At 32.3% G+C, this 11759-nt stretch overlaps 1 protein-coding gene across 1 annotated transcript; it reads left to right on the top strand.

Annotated features, from left to right (window-relative positions):
* Positions 1–303: 303 nt before the first annotated feature.
* Positions 304–9821, top strand: LOC134690875 (zinc finger protein Helios-like). Its single transcript, XM_063551002.1, has 3 exons — positions 304–422; positions 2920–3929; positions 6318–9821. The coding sequence occupies exons 2-3, from the start codon at positions 2986–2988 to the stop codon at positions 7159–7161; spliced, it is 1788 nt and encodes a 595-aa protein (XP_063407072.1). The 5' UTR covers positions 304–422; positions 2920–2985; the 3' UTR covers positions 7162–9821.
* The last annotated feature ends 1938 nt before the right edge of the window (positions 9822–11759 follow it).

Genomic DNA, 11759 nt, shown 5'->3' with positions numbered 1-11759 from the left:
ATGTATAAATAATGCACACATTTATTGACTACAACATGACATTAGTCTACAAATTTATGACTTTGTTTACTTTAATTACAATGTTATGTTTTGAAATAAATAGAATGACGTTGAATGTCATTGTCAACTTTTAATTACTATGTTGATCAGCAAGAGATTAAAAGGGGTCAGATAAATATTATAGACTGTCAGATATAAAACCCGTATCCCATATTTCACAAATTAAGGATTTATAAATAATAGCCCCCTATCCCTCTTTCCATCCTTTAAGTCAGAAGCGTTTGTCTCCCTTGCCCTGCTAATCCCAACTGGAGCACTTGTTCTTTATTTAGAAACACTTCCCAGGGCACTTGTCGGCGAGGAATGGTGATAATAAAGGATCTCAGAAATTACATGGGAGTCAAGTTAAATTCGCTTCTCTGGTAAGCACACATGCGTATTCCGCTACTTAACAATTCAGATATTTGATTTATATATTTTTTAAGTAGTTTTGAATAAGATTGTATGTGTAATTAAGGTAAAATATGCTCCGACAAAGAGGGTCGTCTCGCCCCTTGTCAGCCATTAATGTTCGATAAGGAAAACAAGGGTTCAATACCTATTTTTGATCTGAAAACCATATTTAACGCAATGCCTGTGTAGATTCAAAACTTAAATGTAAGCTGAAGTAATAAAATAATCGTATATTGTTTTAATTTCCCTTATTTTTGGAAATTTCCTTTTGTGTACGGTCTGTGACCTCGTTAAGGGCAGTGGGTATTATTGGAATAAATTAGTACCGTGACCTACGATAGGTGGCGCAGCAAATCAGATTTAAGGACAAAGGTAAATACTACACGTGGTTAGATAAAAATAGACGCAATCACTTTGTTATTCAATTGTAATTAAAGTAAAAATATACAAAGTTTTTATTGTTTGATTATGTAACACTGTCATTTGTTTGTGGTCTTGATGAATGTTAAAAATGAACATATAGGAATTGCATATATTCAGGTTTCACACATTGAATACATGTATGAATGTATATAAATTATATTCTCCACATTTCCTATAATCTATTTTTAATTGATATTTTAAAGTGCAATATATCATGTATATAGTTTAAGTAGGTACATACATACCCGTAGCCAGGGGGTGGGGTTCGGAACAAAAAGCACTGTTAAGGTCAACGTTCTGTTCGAATTGTGACTGTTGAAGTCGAGTTGGTGAGTCCAATTACACCCCCCCCCCCTTGAAAATTCCTGACATATTGACTAAAATAACTAACTGTTTGATATCCCACCTGAAAATAACCAAAAAATATATTCCTGTAAACAAAAAAAGTTTTTATTAGATAAATCTTGGAAAATTTTATAGCATTATTTTAAATTGTCTTTATACCATTTTAGTATAACTTATTATGAAAAGGGTAATTATTTTTTCTGTAATAATAAATAATATATCAATTTCATATTCAAATTGTAATTTAAAAGATGTTTGTCAAAATGATTCAATTTAAAATAAAAGTTAAAGACAGAAAAAGTCTTGCTTATAAAGTTCTAAATGAAATGCACATACATAATTTGTTTATACATATAAGTTATACAACTAAAAGTAAAAAAAAATAAAAAAAATAGATATATACAATGTATACATGTAACTACTGTCATGACTGTGCTGGATAAAAATAAAACAAAACAAATGAAACTATTTAGAATGTTTATGCATTTTAATTTTAAACATGATAAATGCTTAATAATAAAAAACATTACTTATAACTTTTTCTGTTAATTCATGTTTATAAAACGCAGGTCTTAGCTATATATATAGTCTATTCAACATGTTCAATACACAGATGTGTTACATAACCAACATGGTAGTATTGCATCACATCTCAAACTTAAAAATTGTATCAACCTTATATTGGGCTTTCCACAGTGTTGTCACAAAATCACTGTATTCAATATTGACAGATCCTTTTTTGTTTTTTTTACAATTAATGCATTTGAATAGAGACATATGGTCAGAATCCCCCCTTTCTGCTAGGTTGAGAACACTCTTCTAAAAATAGGTGGAGCCGCCCCTGGGGTTCACACATAATTGACTCATTCTTTTTGTTCCTCAGGTGCGGATCCAGCCATTTTAAAAAGGGGGGTTCAAAACCCAGGACAAAAAAAGGGGGGGGGGGGTGTTCCAACTATATGTCCCCATTCAAATGCATTGATTGGCCCAAAAAAAAGGGGGGGATTCCAACCCCCGAAACCCCCTGGATCTGCCAATGTTCCTGTCTCAAGACAGAAGTCTGTAGTTCATTATACATGTAGCTTGTGATTTGGTCTTGTGTTTTGTTTGTTTTTTCTTCTTTTATTATTACATACAAGAATTAGTACATGTAGTATAGAAAGACTTTACGAATCCTTGGTATACATGTATGTTTTAAATTAGGGTGTGAGTTTTCTGTATTGAATTGTTTTCAGTGGCGGATCCAGAAATGTTTATAAGTGGGGGCCCACTCTAGTCATGCTCCAGTGATTCCCTACAAAAAATGTATATTGAAAAGGAGGAACAAAGCCCCCCTGCCCCCTTTACTTAATTTGCCTCTAGTTTTATATTTTACATTTCAGGTCCTTTGGTAGCCAACTATATCATCATGTTTATATGGTGTCTTTTTTATCAATTGTTTATGGCTTTATATGGTTGCCTATAATGTGAATGCTGGGGCATGGTTACCAGTTGTCTAGTTGGCAATCATACCTCTCCTCCTTATGTTAATATGTTAATAATATATTCATTATTAAGGGTTGTATCATTACATCGATTTGAATTTTAGGGGGGGAGGGGGGTTGGAGCAAGGATGAAAAATTTCTCACTTTTTTTGTTTGTTTGACCTAAACTACACTAAACATGTAAGTAAATAATTAATATTTTTTTTCATTTTAGATAACAGTTGTCATGGTATAAAGTAACCATTATATGCTGGAGTCGATCACTTAACTAGTATACAAGATGGATAACTCAGACGATTACATTAAATCGGCTGTTGAAAGTGAAATTACTCGAATGTTGGCAAAAAATGCTATGTCCACAGTTAAAAGTACTATCAGAAATAACCAGCCTAAAATTAAACAAGAACCTCTAGATGAAGATGAGATAGGGGAAGACCCAAATAGTCACGGAATTAAAATTGAAAAAATGGATGAGGATGAAGATAATTTAGATGGAATAAGTATACAAACTGAGCAGAGAACTAAAACGGGGCCAAATTCTAGCAAGTACTCTGTCAAAGTCGTCACAAAATACATGTGTCGTTATTGTGCGAGGCAGTTCGATTCTCCCGATGAAATGCAGGAACACATTGCTTCACATGCACGTGGAAAATCAAACCAATGTCACTCCTGTTATGTTTGTTCAAAGACCTACTCAACTCCATCAAAACTTCAGCGCCATGTGCGTGTTCATAGTGGTGAGCGTCCGTATGCTTGTAACATTTGTGGTAGACGGTTCACACGCTCTGATCATGTCAAACAACATTTAAAAGTTCACATGCCACAGAAACAGAGAAACCAGTGTCGTCTTTGTAGTCAGAAGTTTCTCCGTAGACAAACCCTCCATTCTCATCTTCAACAGTCACATGGTGTGTCCACGGTCTATACCTGCCACAGATGCGGTGAAGCATTTGACGAAATAACCAAACTTCATGCTCATAAAAATCTACACATCTCCATCTATGGGAAAAATGAAGGGCCTGCTGTAGAAGGTGGAATGGTTATTAAACAGGAACCGGGAGAGAATGGTGACCAAACTACACCCATGATTGGTTTGGCTAAATTCAGTCTTGGTCCCCAACCTGCACCGGATGACTTACTCAAAGTAGTGAATGCAGCCCAAGGTGGAAACAATAGCTATACTAATAAAATGGATGGATTCTCAGTGTCAGATGAAACACACAGGTTAATAATAGAAAATGCTTTATTATATATTTTTTACAATTATTTTTTTTAAGAAATAGGACTTACAATGACTTAATGACTAAAGCAGCAACCATTTGATTTTCTGGGTTTCTGGGGGGGGGGGGGGGGGGGAGGGGGAGGAAGTTGTCAAGTGATCAATCTGAAAACACATCACACGGTATAGCTGACTTAGATAAACCCTGAAACCAAATTTCAGAAATCCTTGTATTGTAGTTCCTGAGAAAAATGCTACGAAAAATATTCATGGGATGGACTGACGGACGGACGGAGGGACAGACAGAGGTAAAACAGTATCCCCCCCTTTTTTAAAACGGGGGTATAATAATTTGTTTTTGACCCTGAGAAAAAAAATTGTTTGTTTGACCCTCAGCTGCCACTATATGTATTAATGCTAAAATTAAAATAAATAAATTGTTTTCGACTGGTTGCCAAAAAAAGTAGATTTTTTTTCGCTGAACACAATGAATATTGAAAACTAAATAATTTTTATTTAATTTTTTGGGGAAAGACGGCTTCAAGCCGTCAATCCCCAATGGGGTTGACCAGAGTGACACTCCCTCACATCATTCATTTTGTTTTTATACATGTTATAGTGTGGAAAACCCCCCAACAAATCTTACTTAGATTGAAGAGAAGGAGACCCAGAAATGAATAGTTTGACTTTAAACACTTTTTTACACATTTCCCTTCTGTTTCTCACGAAATTATCGTATCTTGAACTCTCCTTTACACTATTTACGTTTATTTTACAATCCGGAAAAATTAGTATGACGAGATATTCTAAATATATCCAACCTACATTGTATTTTATAGTGACGTCATTCTTGGAAGAAGCAGGGATATCCTTCACCAGTTCACTGGTTATTTAAATCATTCTTAGAGATCGTGCACTAATTAAAAATTTGTATTTGTTAAATCTAAACATAATATTGTTTACTGTAGATGATTTAAACATCAACACGCAATACTTAAATTTGTAGGTCAAAAAGCGACAAGAAGCGACAAGAAGACTATATTTAGCGACAAGAAGACTTTATTTAGCGACAAGAAAAAATTATTCTTCTTGTCGCTTTTTGTCGCTAAAATTCTTCTTGTCGCTAATTAGTGAGACCACTTTTTTCTGTAAAAATTCTGAGAATCTTCCTCCATTTCAGGAGCACCTCTATTGATGAGTAATTATCCACCAAAAAAAACCCTTAATGTATTTAAACACTTCAAATGTGAAATTTCGTTGGATCAGTAGTCTTCTATTAAAACTAAATTTTTGTGTACCTACATAATCATCGTAATGGTAAAAAAAAAAATATAAAAATTTGCATTTTGTAGTTTAAACATATTTATTATTTACAAATATTTCAAAATCAAGATTTGGAAACAAGCTTCACACAGTTTACATCACTCATATTGTTTTTTTTATTAGTACCTGTTTCCCTGTGATGAAAGTTGTAACTCAGAACTTTAACAATGGAAATTTAAAACTGAATAGATTTTTCAGTCCACACTTTCTAAAGAAAAAACTTAAAAATCCAAGAGTACTGTCACAAAAAGTGGAAAATGGCCCTAGCCTGCAGTTCAGTGGTACACAATCAAGATTTCAAAAAATATTGTAGTTGTTGTGAAATGACAGAATTCAGTTGAGTTTTAGATAATTAGCTATCAACTTTAATCAAATGTTTAGATTTAGAAGATGCAGATCTCTTCCATTGGTCCAAATTGAATCCTAAACTAAGGAAATGAAATTACATAAACAACAATTGATTTCAATATTGTCAACCTTTCTACATGTTCTAGCTGTTCTCTTTTTCCTTCTTCATATGAAAACTATCAAAAGATACCCCCCCCCCCCCCCCCCCCTTTCCAAAAATATAATTAAATAGAAACAAGGGCCGTCTTTCCCCTCAGAGCTATTCAGCTCTTTGATTAGTTTTAGTATACGAAAGTGATGCAGCATTACCTACTGACATATTAACATGATTAAAAGAATAAAGTTCAAAATGAATGATGGAAAATTCAAATGATAGCAATCTACATGGAAATGGAAATGTTTGTTGGAAAACACACTTCCAGACAAGATGAATGCAATACATCCCATTCATTATTTTCTAGAATATAATCATCATGATCATGACAATAATAACTATATTACATTTTATCTATCATTTTGTCTATGTTTGAAAGTTTTTAAGGCATACATGTACAAAGCAAAAAGCTTATATATATGTAATTATTACTTAATTAAGACTAAATTGTTTCATCTGAAGTTTTAATTCAAACTTGACAAATGTAGCTTAAAAACTTCCGACATTAAACATGTTAAAAGGCAACATTGATTATTCATTTAATTACATGTTTCTTCTATTTTATCAGGTTGGCAGTGGCCCTCCCAAAACAAGGATCACAGATGGAGAAACCACAAATAGCCACATACAGCTATCCCATAAAATATGCCCGATCTCCTCCGCCACAGGAAATGCAGGAAGAGAATTACCAGGCAGATACCGGGGGCACCTTGTCAGATGGAATGAACATGTTTATCCTCCCATCTCATATTAAAAAGGAACCAGAAAGTCCCGAATACAGTATGGATTACTCCTACAAGGCAGACGATACTAATTCATCTTACGTTGACGATATTGCTGGGGAAAATCAAGAGCAGGAGGATGATGATGAGTATGATGAGGATCAAGATGACTCGAAAACAGAGAATCTTGGTGAAAATGCAGTTCAGAATTTGTTAACAGGGCCTCCAGCGGAAAATAAAGGTATTAAAATGAAACTGTTCGGTCCTGCTAGTTATAAAGCTGCAATGAGAAATAAAATAGCAATGAAAATACCTACTCCTCGGCTGAGACAAATGCAGAATCCCATGATACGGAGTGCCACCATGGCTTCAAAAACGGACAACATCAAAAGTAATCTAGAAGCCAAAAATTTTTCTCCGTACATAGTTGGGACGGCCAGCCTTGGACCAGGCCAAACTGTGTCTCCAGTCCAAGAAACAATCTCTAAAGAAAAGGAGAAGAAGTTAAGTAAATGTGAGCATTGTTGTATTTGGTTTGAGGATTATACCATGTGTTTGTTACACAACTCGCTCCACTCTGCTGACGACACCGACCCATTCACATGCAGAAAATGTATGAAAAAACTCGGCAACCGTTTAGAATTCACTGCACATCTAGTGTGGCATCTTGAACCAGATATGGACAGTTAAAAGTGTGGCGTCTTCAGCCAGATTATTGACAGTAAAAATGTGGCATCTAGCCAGACATGGACAGTTAAAAGTGTGGCATCTATAGCCACACATGTACAGTTAAAAGAGTGGCATCTTAAGCTAAATCAAGCCAAAAGCATTTAAATACAAATACTTTGATTTATATTGTATATGTTTGGTGTTTTATTCAAAATGATATATTTGTATATTTATCATGTACTTTTGTTCTGGTATATGATCCTGTATGTAATTTAATCAAATGTATTACATGTATGTCTAGTGCATGTGCAATACTTATCTAGATTAATTTTGTTAATTCAATATTTGTACAGAACTTTTGAATGAAATTATTTATCTTGTAATTTTTTACTCTCTTCATTGAATTGTTATCAATGGTTATGGAATAATAACTTATATCAATTGCAAGAGGTTAACATATTTCCTTAAACAAAAAGCAAGTATCTGCACAAAATATCATGGTCGATATATCTTAAGGTGGTACCCAACACCTTGACTAAAATTAATTTGTTTTGTTAAATTTTCATAAAATAAGGTCTGTGTGATATTTTTTTTTTTACATTCGAGGACCATAGACCATGTAGACAGACGATAAACTAAATAGTCTGCAAATTGTTAAAAATACAAGGACTTTAAAGCTACAGTTCTTCAGCTACTGTACATGGACCTACCTAAGATTAAAATCATTTAATAATAATACTACTAATAATAAATTTTTTATTTAAAGAGGGAAAACACAGTTAGTTACAATTTCTATTGGTCACAGATTTTATATGCTACTTGTTGACTTTTATTTATTTTTATATATATATTGTTGGCTTAATGTATTGACCATGTTGATTGTTAAACAGAATAGTAAATTTAATAAACTTTTTTGTTGTAAAAATGGGATGTAAATGTAAATTTTGTGGGACATATTGTGTAGTAACTGTTATTAATTACTGCAATTTTTTTAAATTTTTTAAACTTAACAATAGAGAATTCAAATATTGTGTACAACAGCTATTAATTGTTATATTGATTCTTCAAAAGAACATGGAAGAGCTTAAAGATGATTCACAAAAGATTTTATATAATTTGAAAAAATTAACACCTTTAAAACCAATTGTCTGGTTTATTTTGCAGATTCTGGTGACTTGCTGCTATCTTTAAACTTGGCGTAAGAAAACACAATATGTACATTTTTGAGTTATGTTTTTTTCTGTACCTATGTTCTACATTTTTGATGAGCACTGTACTTTAAAGATTATACAAAAAGAAAAAGATACTTCTTTCTTTGTTATCTAGATTTATTTTTACATGCAGGTCATAACAGACTCAGTTATTATAAAAAATAACCATAGTAACTGTAGTTTTGTCAATACATATTTCCATAGTAACTCAAACTGTTTTGTGATAATTGGACATTGTGATTTTTTATCAATTTTTTTATGCAGTGTAGAAATAAAGCACAAGAATCTGACTTTTTTTTAAATGTTTAATCGAAAATATATTGTGTCAAAACTTATCATGCTTAATATATTGGATTAGGAAAATTCAACTTATGAATCAAATTATCTCCCTTTGATGTATAAAAATCTTCTTTTGTGATTGGAATGTTAAATCAATTTAATTTTCTTTCAGCATTTAGATAAATATCATGGTCTCTGGTGGTCTCTGGTGGTCTCATATAAATACCACATCATATTTCATCCCAGACCTTTATGATTTTAAAAAGCTAAACATTGTCGAAAACTTGCATTATAAATCTTGTTATGGGCAGGTCCAGGGTTTGACCAAAGGAAGGAGTTGTAATGGTTTATGCAATGTAATTATAAAGATATTGCTGACTGTAGTAAGGCAAAAAAAAATATTTACAAGTTTAATGCCAAAAAGGTATATCTTTTCTGATTGAATGGGTGAAGTGATATTGGTTTAGATTGGTTTCAATGTAAATTAATCAAATCTGTTAAAAAATTTAGAGAAAAATATAAAAGACAAAAACAAAAAAGAGAATAGAATAGAAATTGGTGGAGAACTAAAATCTCAAAATAGAAAATAATCATGATAATGGACAAAACTGATAAAGCATATGAAAAATAATTTAAAAACTAATTATGAATTAAGAAATGAGGGACCCTTCATCCCAGACCTTTATTTATAATCACTGATAATTTGAAGTTAAATTGATTGTCTCTATCGTCACTACCAAATACAGATACAAAAATGTTATATGATTGAATTTTACATGGTGCTCTCATCAAATTTGGTAAAAGATGAGAACTGGAAAAAATTGTATTACTGTAGGATCTCTACTATACAAAGAGAGATAACTCTAACTTAATATTTTACTTTATATGAATGCATAAACAAATTGCAGCTTTATTTCATAATATAAATATGTTAATAATTTTATTATTGTTGTTGAATCAAATGTCCTTGTTTGATGTTTTAAGGATAGGCATATAAAGGAGCAACCAGGCAGTTGTAGGAATATGTTAAAAAGTATTGTTGTATTTTATATTTGTATAGGAAATTCACTTTAGGAATATGTTAACACTTGTGTTGTTGTATTTTATACTTGTATAGGAAATTGACTTTAGAGTGCTGCTTTTTTGGCTTTATCTATTTTCTTTTTCAAAAATAAATTGCAATATTATGTAGTTTTACTTTATTTTGATTTTTATCATTCAACTGTAAACATCCAAAAAATGTTGAATACATTGAAAAGATCTATTTTTCATGGTTCATCAACTGCTTGAATCAAATCAAAAGTTATTGTCATATGATTACCCTATGAGTAATAGGGGAGGTTACAGACATTTAAAAAAAGGGGGGGTTTCAACTACATGTCCCCATTCAAATGCATTGATTGTCCCAAAAAAAAGGGGGGGGGGGTCCAACCCCTGGAACCACGCTTGATTTGCCACTGAGTAATATTATGATTATATTTGGTATATGGGATCCTTGCAAGTTCTACATGTCTGTCAGACCTCATTTATCTCACCTTGAACTCATTTTAAGGATCCACTTTCAAGGTTTAGTTTTAATGGTCAAGTCTCCATCTCATAAAATGAGGGAGGGTAGAAGGGGTCCTGATCCCGAAATCCCAGGCTTAAAACACGATATCCAGAGGTCCTGAATTTAAATAAATTCAAATCCCGACATTCCGAAATTTGAAAGAAAGAATTCCTGGATCCCAAAAAGGATAATCCCGAAATCATGGGCTTAAAAACACCCGATCCCAGAGTCCCTATATAGCTCCTATCCCCCTCATATATTATCAGCAAAAGGTCAACTAAATTGGGTTTATGTAATTATTGTAAGGTGAACATGTCTGTCTGGTAGAGTTTGACCTTATTTTAGAGTTAATTGGTCATTGTTAATTTTTCAAGGTTATATCTGTCCCAATAAGTAATATTTTAACTCTATTTGGCTTATGAAATAATTGTATAGTGTATTTGATTTCTGGCAGAGTTCATATGACCCTGACCCCATTTTATATTGTTCATTTGCTCAGTTTCAATGTTAGACCAGTTTTTCGTATGGAACATGGAAAGCAAATTATGCTGACTATAATTGGTGTATGGTATGATTATAAGATGTCTGGTAGGGTTCCTCATACCTTGACCTCATTTACATGGATCACTGATAATGTTAAGTTTAAGTGATACTTGTAGTAAAACCTTTTAAAAAATTACAACAAAAGTTCAACTATGATAAGCAAAGTGATTAGCAAGTGAGAAAGTTCAGAGTGATCACTCTTGGTTAAAAACCACCAAATTGTAAACTGAGACAATAAAATGTAGAATTTGAGAACACCAGTAAAACAAATATGAAAGACCATTTTTGTGTTTTTCCCAAGCTGTAATGAATAGCAGCAAACTCTGAATTACTATTATTATAAGCAAGATAGGATTTACAGTTAGATCAACATTATAAAATCTTTAATTGATAATTTAAGAGTTATTTCCCTTGAAAGACGATTTTTATCCCATAGAGAAACTCTAAATAGCACAAATGATTAGTCTTCAAATAATTCAACATGGTTGAAAGCGGCCGGGCATAGTTGTCATCAAGTTATATAACAAATGTTTATAAAAAGAAGGAGATGTGATATGATTGCAAATGATACAACTATTCACCAATGTTCAAATGTAGTGGGTGTAATTAAATAAAAGAAACCATAAGGACATCTGCCTTCAACAATTGGTAATAAAAAGATACAATATAGTCAATAAGGCCAAAGTTTGAAATGAATTCCATATTCGTCCAATTTTTTTTTTACAGATGTCAGGTTTGTTTTAGCAAAAGCTACTATAGATAGCAAAAATGTGCAAAATCTTCAAAGGATGTAGAAGATTAAATGAATACCATCTCGCATTACAAACTTTATACATACCATTATCTTAAAGTTGCAATTGAAGAAAGGCTTTGCAAACAATATTTTCCTTATTTATCCTCAAGAATTTCAAAAGTTAATAAGCAGAGAAGATTTAGAAACATTCTTAACCGATTTGCGGAAAATGTAAAAAAAATATTACATTAATAGTATAAAATAACTCATCATAGATAATAGATGTGCGAAACATAGTTGTTCA

This window comes from Mytilus trossulus, chromosome 11 (assembly GCF_036588685.1).
Source record: "Mytilus trossulus isolate FHL-02 chromosome 11, PNRI_Mtr1.1.1.hap1, whole genome shotgun sequence".
Taxonomy (NCBI): Eukaryota; Metazoa; Mollusca; class Bivalvia; order Mytilida; family Mytilidae; genus Mytilus; species Mytilus trossulus.
Note: the sequence above shows the minus strand (reverse complement) of the source record. Positions and strands in the feature narration are given on the sequence as shown.

Bases quoted from the DNA above. Each gene is read 5' to 3' on its own strand.
- LOC134690875 (XM_063551002.1), top strand. From the start codon at position 2,986: ATGGATAACTCAGACGATTACATTAAATCGGCTGTTGAAAGTGAAATT. The intron at 3,930-6,317 runs GTTAATAATAGA...CTATTTTATCAG, and splicing joins GTGTCAGATGAAACACACAG to GTTGGCAGTGGCCCTCCCAA.